We start from the raw sequence: 14,415 nt of genomic DNA, 5'->3' as shown, positions 1-14,415 counted from the left end.
TTTTTACCTGTTGAGCAGCACAGTCATCGAGATCATAGACAGCAGCAGGAAGCAGAAGACTGGATATTGACGTCCAGCTTCTCTCAGGACGTCAATCTTCAGTCCCCGCTTCAAATTCTCTAAAACGCCTGCCATCCTCCCAGCGGACCTGTTGACAGGAACTTGACAACGAAAAAATCCCATGACAAGTTAAATAAATGAATATATGAATGTTTAGTTTAGTTTTAACGAATGACACCACACAATACCGAAGTTAACCGTTTAAAAATGACTTTGCAACACAGCTAGCCCGAGTCGCTTTAGCTAGTTTTTGAAAGCAGCCGTTAACGTTTCTACTTACAGCGACAACACTATAAAAGCGCTTCTTCATATAATTAAAGGCATTTTATCCACAAGTATAATCTTCGTCTGAGAGCCAGACCTGCCCTTCAAAATTCTGGTTACTTTCTTTACATTTCCAAAGTTTTTTACTTCATGTTTTCCCGTTTTTAAAGTCCCGACAGACTTCCCTGACAGATCGATGGTTTTTTTTAATCCGACCCGCAGGTTGCCAGATCTGTTAAAGAAGTAATCGCACTTTTTGTTTTTAAAAAGCCACAAAACAGATATTTTTTTCTTCTTCAAATCTAATTTAATGGGATTATATGGCATGCAATAATACATTAATTAAATAAAGTCATGACCACCAGTTATTCTGAATGGGGAAGATGAATTAACTCTCCTCTAGGGCTGCAACTAACGATTATTTTCATTATCTGCATTAATGTGTTGATTATTTTATCAATTGATCGATTAGTTGTTTGGTCCATAACATGTCAGAAAATGGTGAAAAATGTGAATTACGGTTCCCCAAAGCCCAAGACGCAATTTAAAATGTCTTGTCTGTCCTGATTTACAGTCCACAACCCAAAGATATTCAGTTTCATTTGCTTTTATTATGGGCATTTTAAAAAGATACTGTATTTTTTTAAAACTTAAAATATGACATATATATGTATAAAAACGTAAAACTCAAGAATGTTCTTACATTTCATGAGGAGATGAATATTATTTTTATTTATTTATATAATTTATTTTTTCAATTAATTGCTTAGTCTGTCAGGAAACAGTGAAAAGTGAGTATCAAAATTTCCCAGAGCCCACACACAAATTGTTCAAATATTGTTCAGTTTACTATAATTAAAGACAAAGAAAAGCAGCAAAGCAGCTCACATTATTAGAAGATGAAACCAGAGAATGTTTGACATCAAAAGCGGGTTAAACTCAGCAGACATGGCAACCCATAATCGAAACTACGCCACTTCCGTTGGGACGATCCCCTGTTTTTGTACATTTTTCGGCGCGTCAGTTTGGAGTTGAGTTCGTGTAAAATATTCATTGAAGTGGTCTTTTTACTCTTAAAAAATATTAAAGCTTAATGTTTTATTTATTCGTTTGTTTAGTGGTTTGTAGACGTGTGTGTGTGAGCAGTGTGAGCGGGTTTCTCTTCCCGTTAAAGGGACAGTTCTTAATTAAAGACTAGAAAATGACCTTCACCACTGACATATTTAGATGTTATTTCCACCACTGGAGCATGTAAATAATAATTCATACTATAAGGATGGCCACTTCTTACTAATGCTGAATTTATACTGAAATTAGATATTTCTAGAGCTGCAACAATTAGAATTTTTTAAATCTGCAACTATTTTGATAATCAAATAATCATTTTAGTCATTTTTTATGCTATTTATCTTATAAGTGATTGTTAAATGATAGTAAACTGAGTATCTTCGATTTTGGACTGTTGGTCGAATAAAACAAGACCAGTGGTGGAAAGTAACTAAGTACATTTACTCAAGTATTGTACTTAAGAACAATTTTGAGGTTTTTGTACTTTACTTGAGTATTTCCATTTGATGCTACCTTATTCTTCCACTCCACTACATTTCAGAGGGAAATATTGTACTTTCTACTCCACTACATTATTTATTTGACAGCTTTGGTTACTTTTCAGATGAAGATTTGACACAATGGATAATATAACAAGCTTTGAAAATACAACACATTGTAAAAGATGAAACCAGTGGTTTCCAACCTTTTTGGCTTTTGAAGTCTTACAAAAAGCAGTGTGTAGTCGGGGTCACATTTCACATGTCTATGAGTTGTTAACAGCTCCACCAAATAGTGATTTTTCCCTCTAAACTCCTCACAGTTTCATTTCAATAAATGTTCAAATGATCCAATATTTCACCAAAAATCAAAGATTAGAGAAAAAGTCCAAAAATTGAAAACAGATTTGTGTATCAGAACTTTGTTTTTTCTTCTTTCCTCTCCCATTAATCATCTCACGACCCTTCAGATTTATCTGCTGACCCTTTGGAGGGGCCCGACCCCTAGGTTGGGAACCACTGGACTAAACTAACTAACTGTATATAAAGTAGTGTAAACTAGCTCCACCTCCAGCAGCTACAACAGTAACATGCTGCTCTAACACTGATGCTTCACTATTAATAATCTAATGATGTCATATATAATAATATATCAGTCAGAGGGACCAAACCACTACTTTTACTGCAATACTTTAACTACATCAAGCTCATAATACTTATGTACTTTTACTTAAATAGGATTTTTCATGCGGGACTTTCACTTGTAATGGAGTATTTTTACATTTCTGTATTGGTACTTTTACTGAAGGATCTGAATACTTCTTCCACCACTGAAGACGTGAAGATGTCACCTTAAATTCTACAAAATCATAATGTGCATTTTTCTCTATTTTCTGACATTTTAATGACAAATAACTTGATTAATCGAGAAGATAAATCACCACATTAATCAATAATGAAAATAATTGTTACAGCTCTAGATGTTTCATGCAAGTTAGGCTACTTTGGTCTCATTTGACACTGGGTGTATGCAGTTTTAAGAAAATCATTTTATTACCATATACTGATTAAGAAATAGCACTAAATATTAGAAAAGTGCACAAGTAAATATTTTCTATGTCCATCTGTACTGTGGCACGTTAAGTCCACGATCCAAATTACACATATTTACAAGAAATTACACTGGAGACAAAATAAAAACACACAGCCACAGTCAAAGTCAATAACTTTATTAGAAAAATAGGTTTAACTCACCTCACTGTACAGTATAAAACAATTCATTTGCAAGAATGCAAACACACTTGTTAGCAAAAAAAACAAAACAAAAAAACAAACAAAAAAACATTCTTGACCCTTAAAAATTGGTAATCCAACAGAGTCAATACTAAAAAGAAAAAAAAATAATAATCTGGCTCTTTTTCACAAAGTGGATAAAAAGAGAAAGAACAAGAAACAAGAAAGCTAGACATGTGTCTGATTCAAAACATCTTGTTTTGTGGTGGCAAATGTCACAAAAAAAAGGCGAGACTCCTAAACACACTACTGATGTTTAAAAATGTCAGGAGAAATCCAGCCTCAGGTACAGTAGCACCAATTAAAAAAAAAAAAAAAACACACAAAACAAAAGAAAAACACAAAAACCTGTGATGTTAAATGCATTCCAAAAGTTACTGTGATAAAAGTGTTGTGATTTACAATTTTTTGGTGCACTCACTTTTAACTTAATTTGTATGTTCTGTGAGTTCCTACAATTCCCAAAATGCCTTCCAACAGGCTCTAAAAAAAAAAAAAAAAAACACACCATAATTCCTGTAATTCCCATGAAAAGACCCAAACCAACAATGTATTTATCTACTAACAAATATTATTATTGATATATCTTATTCGTCTGTGGCGTAGACCTCTGTTGCGGTCCAAAAACTATTAAAAACATGTCAGTTAGCCACACACACACACACACACATATACACTGTAAATCAGGGGTCAAATTAGGCTCAATTATGGGCCATTCTTTAAGGATTCTTCATTGGAGGGCCAATGGAAACAAAAGCCTTGTTTATTTGTAACTGTTCAGTGTGTTGTTGCCTTAAAAAACATAAATAAATAAACATTTCTGTTCAACTATGACCTATTAAAAATAAATCTGTTAGGGTCAAATAGGCTAAAGCTGTGGAATTAAAACAGTATTGGAATTCATGCATTAAAATTTCTGGGAGGTTTATTACATTATGTAATTTCTGCACCGTACACGGTTCAAATAACACGGTGCGACCACGGTTTTACTGCCGACACTCTTGTGAGGACAGTATAGAAGTAACATTGATTAGTATTTACATGAGCTTGTGTTTTGTTACCTACAGTAGTTTTGTGAAGAATTTTGATGCCAATTTTTAAAAGTCAAAACGGACACATACATTGTTGGTTTTGCTCTTTTCATGGTATTTGTGGACAATAATAAAAACAATAAAACAGCAGCCTTTTCCTTTACGTTTTCTGTTTTTTTTTTTTGTTTTACATACGAGGTGATTTTTTAAAATTAGATTTTTTATTTCCAAAAAAAAAAAAAAAGCACAAAGGGAAAGTCAATCTCAGGTAAAGTTGTGATTTTTTTTTTAGTTTTCTGCACATACATTGTATAGCCCCATGTAGGTAAATTATACACCCAATAAAACAAAATGTGCCCATAAAAGCCTATGACTTTCCCCAAAGTTCAAATGTTTTAGGATGGATTTACTCCTTCTTAACATGTTGATTTCCAGTCTAATGTGTACACTGATAGTGAAAAGACATGAATTTACACCAGTTTACTCTATTTAAAAAAAAAAAAAAAAGTGTCACAACCACATACTGTATATGGCATGATAATCCAACTACAATGACATAATGTGAAAATGTATAACCATGCTTTTTGCGATGCAAACTGTTTCCATGCCGTGTTTAATTAACTTCAACTTCTCAGGACCTGGAGATGAATTCATCTTTACTCTTCCAGATCTGATCTGAGTCTACATATAAAAAAAAAAAAAAGGCATCTTCACTGGATGTCAGCGGTCATTCTCGTTTACGCACAAAAAAAAAAGGAGATGTTTGTGCAGAGCAGATAGCCAGCCTGAGACATCACTTAGAAAACATCCTTACATGGATGGGTACAAATAAAATAAAAAACAAAAAAACAACAACATTAAGACAAGTTACCCCCCATCATGGAAGACAAAGAATGACCTTGGCTCCTCTGTAGAGGGCGCCGTTTCCAGGCATTTAAGATTTCACAAAGAAAAAAAAATAACAATTATAAAACAATTTCCTCAACTAATGTACAGTCCGTCAACTACATCATCACTCAGTTCGTTTAGAAAGACAGCGAGGCTTGTTCAGCCTCATTTCAGGAGGTCCAGCTAACATGTCTACAGTAGCTGCGGCCTACGTCAAGTCTCAACTGAGAACTAAAAAGTCAGCAAGTGCTCTGTTGTTGTTGTTGTTGTTGTTGTTGCCTGTGCATATCTCTGAGGTTGGGGGGGTGGGGGGGGGGTTTAGGGGGGGAGGAAGGGGGTCGAACCCTGCCTCAGTTTCCTCAAGTACAAAACGGGACAGAGCAGGCGAGTCCTCGAAACTGAGGTAGTTAACGAACCCTTGGTGGCATTAGTTCGTAGAGAACCATTTTCCTGGAACGCCCGACTTTAAACGCCGGGTATCACACCTCAACTCTATATGTGATAATCATCGATTATCACGTCTAGTCCGTCGTAAAGACGCGGTTTAAGAACTCAAGTTACACTAAACCACTCCAAACTTTAAAAAAAAGTGCAAAGACTTTTCCAGAAAGATGTCCACCATGAACTCTTACTCAGCAAGTCTCAAATGGCATAATCTGGGGTGGGGGATGAAGGGGGGGGGGAGGGGCTTATAATTTAAATGTCAAAAAAAAAAAAAAAAGAGAAGAAAATGACAAAAAAAATAATAAAAGCAAGCTCAAGTTTTGCTGTTCTGATTATCTTCGAACATGGCAGTTTCAGGAGATCTGCTCCTCAAAAGGCTGGAATACCATTGGACCACTGAGTCAGTTGACCTTACCATTCCATCCACTGGCAGCCTGCAGTGTGAGACGCCAAACGCTGGTCAGTCTTCATAGCGACACGTCAGGACCGGCCTCGACCCCTTTTCCCTGCTAGTCAGGTAACAAAAGGAAGCAATTAGAGAATGGAAAACAGGATCGTATTACATCTACACACACACACACATATCTCTACTGTTCTGTGTCCCTCACGCACAAACCCCAGTCACTGCAGAAGAACAGGTAAAACATGAATTTGCATACATTAAGAGACAAAGCATTCTCACAGACTTGCACGCCCTCGGATTGAACATGCACATGTCAATGCCTTAAAAGACGACGACAAGCACAGAGTCGGGGGGGCCTGGTTGGGGGAATCCTAAAAAAACGGAAAAGTTTCATTTGAGGTGCGGCAGGTGAAAAAACGTGGACACGCTCAAGACGGGCAGAAGAGGAGAGGAAGGAGGGGGGGGAGGGCAGGGGTGGGGGTTAAAAGCAGCCATAACATCTATAAAAGCAAAACTGAACAAAAAAAAAAAAGAAAAAAAACACTACAAGCGAGTCATGCATGGCAGTTATCTCCCACAACAGCACAATATCAAACCTCTAGATAAACATGCAAGATTAGTATCCAGGCCTTCAACAGCTAGGTAGATCCTTCTGGGACAAGGAAAAGCTTGACTTTGAAAATTAATAAATCAAATTGTGCTTTTACTCCCCCCACCAGTAACAAAAGGGACTTTAAATGACAGACTTGTAGGGGGCGGGGCTTACTCTTTTTTTTTTTTTTTTTGCTGCATCGACAGTGAATTTAGGACACCAATTTGTGAAACATTTATGTTTTTGGACATGAGAGGAACTCATAAGGATGAAGTATGTCACTACACATACAGAGCACTTGAAAGATGCCAACTATAGAAGTAGGTGATTTGGAATTTGATGGCATGCAAGGTGACACTGTAGTAGCATGTGGCCAACATTGGCAAACCTTTTAATCCATTTTCTTCCACAAGGAGCCTTAAAATTTGAAGGCAATTTGAAGAGAGAATTTGCCGAAACATGAATTTGCAACACAATTTGAAGTTTTGTACACGTGTGCGTGTATGTTTATTAAAGCAGACAAACAGCAAAGAATACAAGCCAAAATGTAAAGCCAAAAAATAGGACTACGATGGTCCTTTTTTTTCTCTTTTCAATAACAAGACACGCATTACTTTGTGACAATACAAATTGTATTTTCATTTGTTTTAAATACATGTTTAGGAGACATATGCTTTGTTGCTGTTAGCTACTTAAAACATGGAAACCAGAATTTCTAAAAACATACATAAAGCTATAGCCAAATAGACAGCTCGAGCACATAATTGCATCTAAAAAATTTTTCAAACTTTGTTATGGAAAATCTTATGACCATCTTTTAAAAAAAAAACAAAAACAAAAGAAAAAATAAAACCAGTTCGCCAGAAACAGGTGGGAGTGTGACTACTCTTTGAGTCCAAGCGGATTATTAAAATATGTACAAAAAGATATCTTGCCAGATGTCACCAATTTTGAGGAAAAAAATGCAGGCAACCGTATGGGATTGAGGGCCAATCAGATCAAGTCTCTAAATAAAAAGACAAAAACAAAAACAAACACGTATTTTGTTATCAAAGCCCTACTGGTTTACTTCCACTGTTGCCCAAAAGAATCCTGATAAAATTCCTGGTTGTCAGATTTGTAACCGGAATAGTTACCAGAATGATCACCACCTTGGAGCGGTTGCTGAGCAATGGGTTGAGAGCCCCAGTTCTGATTATTGGTCTGGCGACGCTTGGAATCTGGCTGGTTGTACCCATCAGCTTTGCGCTTTCCTCCTACATTTCCACCGCGGCCACCCCGCGCACCACGTACCCCTCCTCGCCCTCTCGGCTGCACGCCTCCTCTTGCGCCCCGCCCGCCACGGCCTGGTCCGGGACCGCCACGCTGGGAGAAGTTGGCCCTGCCTCTGGGTGCCCCGGCGCCGCCACGTCCCCTGGCTGGAGAGGATCCGCCCCTTGCGCCCCTGTTGCCACCCCGCCCTCGGCCTGGGGCCTGGAAGTCATCGTACCCATAATAGGGGTCGTCGTAGCCGCCGCGGTAGTTGTGATAGTCATAGCCGTAGTAATCATAGTAGTCCTCATAGCCGTAGTAGTCTGGGGGGTAAGAATAGCCGCCCCGGTTGCCACCTCTGCCCCGGCCTCTGACAGGAGGAGGCATGTGGGGAGGGGGAGGGTAGTAGTAATAGTCATCATACCTGATAAGAGCGGAAGAAGGCAAAGAATAAGGAGAGCGAATAGAGCCGGATTGGCCTATAATTAAAAAAAACTCATTGTGTCATTAAGACGACCTGCCAAAACATTTCTTACATTTGTGTTTTGGCTGCTTGTCTCTGGGCTTTGCGCTCCTTCCTTTTCTGATCTGGTGGCTTGGCGAAAACAATCTCAATCGGCTCTCCCTCCAGCTCCTTCCCATTCATTTCTTCTAATGCCTGACAAACACAGCCGTCCAAAACATTTGTTAAACAGTTCTGCAATGTATTTTCGATTTCAAGCTGAGACACGCGAGTGCATGATCACTACAATAAAAAAAAAAAAAGGTTTTCACCGACAACGTGATATACAAAGCTGCAGAGAAATCCATACCTTTACAGCACCGTCCCTCTCTTCAAAGTGAATGAAAGCGTAGTCTTTGAGTTTCTTCACTCGCTCCAGTTTTCCAAACTCACTAAAACTCTTCTCAAGGATTTCCTCGGTGACACCGTTCGCGAGGTTTCGCACAAATAAAACCTTCACCTGCAAAATGAGCAGAAAGAAGGTCAGATCTCGTGTCACCTCCTCCTCCTCCTACAAACCCATTTTATGTGCCAGAATTGATTTTTAGAGTGAATACAAGGCCAGTTCTCCAGAGGTACAATACATTTTTCCACTTCAAAAGCCAAAACAGCCCGTTATCTGTGTGACATTTTAAGATTTTCATGTAATTGACACAGTTTACCAAGTGGCATTACAAGATACAAAGATTTCAATTAGGGCTAAACAAGTTATTTTGTATCATTTCAATGAGTATTGATCTTACAAACATTTACACTTTAATGACATTAAATGTTAAAATGCCAAAGTGCAGCAAACAAATTAGCTCCTCAAAAATGTCGAGACTAAAAATCCAAATCAAGAACGATCACGTCCCTTCATTGTTCTCCATCACATAACTCTCGACTGACTGATTACCTTGGCCATGACCTCTGGGTCGGGGTCTTCGATGGGATCAGCCCACTCCACTGTCACCACGTTGCCCCAAACCTTCACCTTGCCGCTCATTAGCCGGCGGCGGGCCTGAGCAGCTGTTTTATGGTCTTCATACTCCAGGAAGCAAAAGCCTCGGTTCTTCTTTTTATCGTCTGGTTGGTGGTAAAGTATGACATCGCTGAGGCCCTCTGTAAGTAGACAGAAAAAAAGATTTTATAGTATTAAGTAAACACGTTTCAGTGCTTGAGATTAGAATGAGTCCAAAACTGCAGCAGCTGTGCATTACAAAGTATATAAAAAACAAAATAAGAACATTTTACCTGTGACTTTAGCAAACTCTTCAACAATCTGCTCCTTTGTTTTACTCTTGGGGATAGAGCCAACGAAAAGCCTGTTGTTGGCGACAGATATACACACCCCGATGTGCTTGCCTGGGCGAATCTCATGATTATTACACTGTAAAAAATAAAACGACGTGTCAAGCGCATAAAGAAGTATGTCACTACACAAACATTTTAATCTGCATGCTGGTAAAAAAATTTACTCATTCTAATCCTTTTCCGAACTACTTTGTCAGTGGAGCACACAAGGAACTTCTGCACACAGAAGTTACTTGGCTGCTGAACAAAAACTACTGTCCTGGGCTGGATTCCAACTTCAGTTTCCTCGAAGAGAAGACTGTTTCGATACACAATGCATTCCTGATAAACTTACCAGTTTTACAGCCTCCTGGGCCGCCTCTTTAGTGCAGAACGTGACGAAGGCGTAACCCCTGTTCAGGCCGCTCAGTGGGTCCATCATTAGCCTGAGGTCCCAGATAGGACCGGCCTTCTCAAAGAGAGGAACCAGCTCGTCTTCGAACAAGTCACGAGGAATCTTCCCAACAAATATCTAGGAGAAAAGGAACGACATTTACAGATACACATAACCCGTTTGCACACTCGACTACCTACAGACGTGCTACGCATCTGGGGAAATTGAGGGAAAATCTGACAATACAAGACAATAAAAGTAATTCTATAAGAACAACATTCATAATGATTTCATCTTAGTGAATTTTCCCACTTAAAATTAAGGGGAAATCACAACGGCTACAGGCGTTTTCCCCATTTGACATCTTCAACCAATACAGAATCAGCATCTCTTTTCCTATACACTAAAAGATAATTAACGGAAGAAGCTGTTCAGAGAGAAACAAACTATGTACAAACTTATGCAGGCCACACATTCATGGTAAAACATTTTTACAAGCCTATCAAAGTAACTTCACTGTCTGAATTTATACGCAAAATATTTCTGATTACGTCCAAGTCTGGTGGTCTGCCAATATTATGCAATACATAGAAATCCTATTGAGTATCAGGGTAAGTAAAAAAAAAAAGTCTGACTAAAACATTACCATCAATTGGAGTTGATAAGAGATTTTTCTAAGGGATCAACATGACCAGATGAAAGACGTGTGAGAGACCGTTTTAGCTCAGTTTCTTTCCCTGACTGACAGTTTTTCCTGTTGTGTTGAGAGTAAATCAAAGTGTACCTCTGTTCCAACGGTAGGCTGGGCACCAGAGTACACTGACTCAGGTGGGGGACCGCCATACTTTCGCTGGCCTGTTGTAACATCAAGTGTGTAGTTAGTTCTGTCCAGGAGTTCTTTGATTTTGGCCTCATCTGGTCCTTTAGTGGAATCTGAAACTTTAGTCCCTTGTTTCTCCCTCTGCCGGTAAGTCTTCATAACTCCACAGAGAAAGGCACTTTTGTTCTGGAAGAGAGAAGAAACGTGTCACAAACTAATATATTCATCTACTCTTAACAACAACAACAACAACAGCACAAATAAAACTCACTTTTTGGGGGGGTGACAGTAAGCAAATACAAATTGACCACGACACAACATTTTAACAAAGACCTCTTTGTCTTTCACATTATTAACCTACATCTAAAAAAGGCAGCGTGTTTCGAACTTACTTGCACGTGCGACAGATCGCTCTCTTTGAATTGGACGAGCACTTGCAGGGCTCCCTCCTCATTGAATTCTTTCAAAGCTTCAATAGCCCTTTCGTCTAGGTCGCTATGTGCTACCAGGCCTGATGAACAGGAAAACTAATGTCAATATGGTGTTTAAAAAAATAAAAATAAATAAATAAATTAAAAAAAGACAGACATAATCATCTCAGCAGGCCAACTGTGGGAAAGAGACATGTGACTCATGCAGCTATGAAGCAGTTGAACAGCAGAGGCTTAATAATAATTGATTTGTACCGGAAGAAGCCAAGCAAAATGACAGCTGAGGGCACAAAGCCCTGCTTACGTCCAAGTTTCATTACTATGCATGCTACTCTTTTACAGCCCCAAACAGTGCCCAGTTTCAATGCAATCCATCTCCCTAAAGACTTGCAACAGAAATCAACTGGCACAATTGATACTTTCAAAATAATCAAAAGGACAGTGCCTCTCAAACATTTTAAGACAGGCTGTAAAAACTATATTTCAAGACATCATCCAGACCATGTTAAACATTCACATCCATAATTCACTTATATTTCAAATAACTATCGTTTTAACGCTCTTGATAACATCCAATTGGCTCCCTCTGAAACAGTACAATTCACCTGCTGCAGCCAGACAGCTGCTCTATTGTTTCTGCTTATGCCACAGTACCAGCTGGCTTCAATCTACCTTCCTTGAGCCCATTATGGTTACACCCATTCATTCACCCATTCAATCCAGTTTATATACTTATCAGCATGACACTATCGCTTAGTCACAGACCTGAAGCAATTGTTTAATGTGCAATAAAAAGGCGGTAGTTTTGAGAGTGGTCGCTGCAAGGAAAGTTGTCTCATGATTTCATCTAAAAACGAGGGGTTTGAACATTAAGTCATGGTAGAGCTCATGACAATAAACAAAAGGCACGCTAAATAAGCAGTTAGAGGAATTCTCTTTTAGTTGCTTTTCTGCCTAAACCCTCCGTCATCCTGCTGCTCGAATGATTAGTTTAACAACTTTTAACTAGACCCTCATGCGCAAGTATTAGCTGATTATACTCAAGAGAAACCAATAATGAGTGAATAGTATGCACATTTCATTTCCTACGTCACCATTATTTTTATTAGCCATTTATCTGTTGATTGTTTTCTTCTCCTTTCTTGATCATCTGTTCAATAACATGCCAGAACATTGCGAATGATGCACATTTTCCTAAAGCCCTAGCTGTCATCTTGAAATAACTTGTTTTGTCTGACTAATAGACATGCATTCTCTCATCACATAATAATGATAACAACAACAAACAGTCCTCACAAATCAAGAAACTAGAAACATGGTCGCGTGTTTAGCATTTGTGTAAAAATGAAACTGAAATGATTAATCAGTTACCAAAACAGTTGCCATTGATCTTTGTCAACTGCCTACTTGATTGATTGTTCTCGTTTCATCTCTAATCAATACTGGATAGAATAAAAGACAGACTGTTGTGGCATTGTGCATTTACGTAGAAAATCCATGTGACCACAGAGAACAATCTGAATAAATGAGAATGAAAGCAGATAGATAGGGTAGAAGATGAGAGACCGGTCATGTGTTTCTATGAGTTAGTGCCTTTCTCAAAAGCAGTTTAAAAAGGCAATAACACATCAGCATAACACAAACTGAGGCGAAACGTCTGCTTACCTGCTACGTAAAGTTCATCCAGCTTCTCGGCGACTTTCTGCGGTAAACCAGCCTCCAGTAAAGCCTGGAAGTGCTCCGAGTGGGTCACCGCTGCGGTCGTGTCCATCGGTTCCTCCGTACCGTTCCCGTTTACATGATCTGTGGCCATGTCTCCAGACATCTATGCAGATGAGAAATTGTCAGGAGTATTACCAACAACACCGCTGCAGTTTCTAATAGACACTAGAGACAACAAATTAAGAGTGCGGTTTGGCGCCATCATTCAAGACTGGACACCCGTTTGCAGACTGTAACGCAGAATGAATGCTACACACGCACACAAGAAACTGAAACACTTGAATGGCGCGTTTAACGGACAGTAACGGCTGACACGCATATTAAACAGGACTACAATCCACGCTAGGCAGTCGCTAGATTTAATAAATAAATAAATAATACTGTGGGACTGAAGCTCGCTGGTTTCCATGCATATCCACCACGCCTCTGTTAGCTCGTGTTAGCTCGCGTCTCCGGCTCGTGCAGATTACAGGCCATGGTGTTCGTCGCGCGCGTGGAGAAGCAAAGCGTATAATAATAACGTTAACGTAATAAATTATGCAATAAATCCTCTCCGGTAGTTCATCTTTCAAGTCTGGAGCACATTAGGCACGTTTAACCGGCCATCAATCAATGCGGGCCTGTTTTTCAAAATGCCGGGTAGCCATGTACCTTAAACGAGCTGCTATGTTGCTGCCATCCAACATTGTTGTGCATCGAGCACTAACTCTCCACTAAAACACAGCGCACTGCACTGACATAACGGTCACCTCGGTGTGTACATACCATGCGAATCTAAACTCGGGTGCACGATGCTCCTCCGCCGTGTTGAAGGTGCTTAAAATAAAGGAAAATATTCACGCCGGTGCCTTCAGGTTGGTTTCTTTACTCCCGGTGAAACAAAATGGCGTCAACGTAACGTCGCGAGCTCTGCTTCTGGCCTGAGTGTGCGGGGTTTCTTAAACTGCCTCCCACGGGCTGCTCAGTTTTCATACATCCGGCTAACTCAGTGGTTCCCAACCTGGGGGCCGGGACCTCAACAACGGTCGAGACGAGATGTTTGGACAGGATAGGAGAAAGAAAAACATATTTTGGACGAACAGAATTTTCATTTTTTAACTTTCCTCTAATTTTTGCTCTACTCCATGTGGATTAATCTATTTTACCTCCTCAAGCCTCCCAAAGTTATTAAAATAAAACAAAATAAATCCTCTTTCTAGAGCTGCAAGGTTAGTTAGCTAATTAATTCATCAATCGACAGAAAATTAATAAGCAACTATTTTGATAGTTGAATAATCGTTTCAATAATTTTATATGCAAAAATGAAAAAATAAGCCAGTTTCAGCTTCTCAAATGTGATGATTTACTGCTTTTCTTTGTCGCACATGATGATAAACTGGATATCTTTGGGTTTTGAACTATTAGTAAGACAAAATTAGGCCTAGTCATTTGAAGATGTAACTTTGGACTATGGGGAATTTTAACAGTTATTTTTTAACTATTTTTTGACATTTTGTGGTCA

At 39.0% G+C, this 14,415-nt stretch overlaps 2 protein-coding genes across 8 annotated transcripts in view; both read right to left on the bottom strand.

Annotated features, from left to right (window-relative positions):
* LOC121882398 (sorting nexin-14-like) overlaps positions 1-546 on the bottom strand; it is a 31,601-nt gene extending 31,055 nt beyond the window's left edge. For all 3 annotated transcript variants that reach the window (XM_042390637.1, XM_042390638.1, XM_042390639.1), the window contains exons 1-2: positions 341-546; positions 8-161 (exon numbers count right to left, since the gene is read on the bottom strand). In XM_042390637.1, coding sequence (XP_042246571.1) covers positions 8-135 — 128 coding nt within the window. In that variant the 5' untranslated portion in view covers positions 136-161; positions 341-546. The remainder of the gene's footprint in view (positions 1-7; positions 162-340) is intronic.
* Positions 547-4,689: 4,143 nt separating this feature from the next.
* LOC121882496 (synaptotagmin binding, cytoplasmic RNA interacting protein) lies at positions 4,690-14,093 on the bottom strand. 5 transcript variants are annotated; one of them, XR_006092098.1, is made up of 12 exons: positions 13,680-14,093; positions 12,858-13,017; positions 11,154-11,272; positions 10,726-10,947; positions 9,903-10,079; positions 9,509-9,644; positions 9,171-9,376; positions 8,586-8,735; positions 8,310-8,431; positions 7,659-8,197; positions 5,943-6,036; positions 4,690-4,876 (listed from the first exon to the last, which is right to left on the bottom strand). XR_006092098.1 is itself a non-coding variant. In XM_042390793.1 (11 exons), the coding sequence occupies exons 1-11, from the start codon at positions 13,680-13,682 to the stop codon at positions 6,008-6,010; spliced, it is 1,863 nt and encodes a 620-aa protein (XP_042246727.1). In that variant the 5' UTR covers positions 13,683-14,093; the 3' UTR covers positions 4,690-6,007. The 5 variants fall into 5 exon arrangements, 4 of the variants coding, with proteins under 4 accessions (XP_042246727.1, XP_042246728.1, XP_042246729.1 ...); XM_042390793.1 differs by having other exon boundaries at positions 4,690-6,036; XM_042390794.1 differs by having other exon boundaries at positions 4,690-6,033.
* Between the last annotated feature and the right edge of the window lie 322 nt (positions 14,094-14,415).

This window comes from Thunnus maccoyii, chromosome 17 (genome assembly GCF_910596095.1).
Source record: "Thunnus maccoyii chromosome 17, fThuMac1.1, whole genome shotgun sequence".
NCBI lineage: Eukaryota > Metazoa > Chordata > Actinopteri > Scombriformes > Scombridae > Thunnus > Thunnus maccoyii.
This window is presented reverse-complemented; position numbering and strand designations above follow the sequence as displayed.

What these genes read in the sequence shown, in the direction of transcription:
- LOC121882496 (XM_042390791.1), bottom strand. An exon ending in GCGATCTGTCGCACGTGCAA is followed by an intron (nt 10,948 to 11,153) that starts GTAAGTTCGAAA and finishes TCTCTCTTCCAG; the next exon opens with AACAAAAGTGCCTTTCTCTG. An exon ending in AGAGTTTGCTAAAGTCACAG is followed by an intron (nt 9,377 to 9,508) that starts GTAAAATGTTCT and finishes GTCTACTTACAG; the next exon opens with AGGGCCTCAGCGATGTCATA.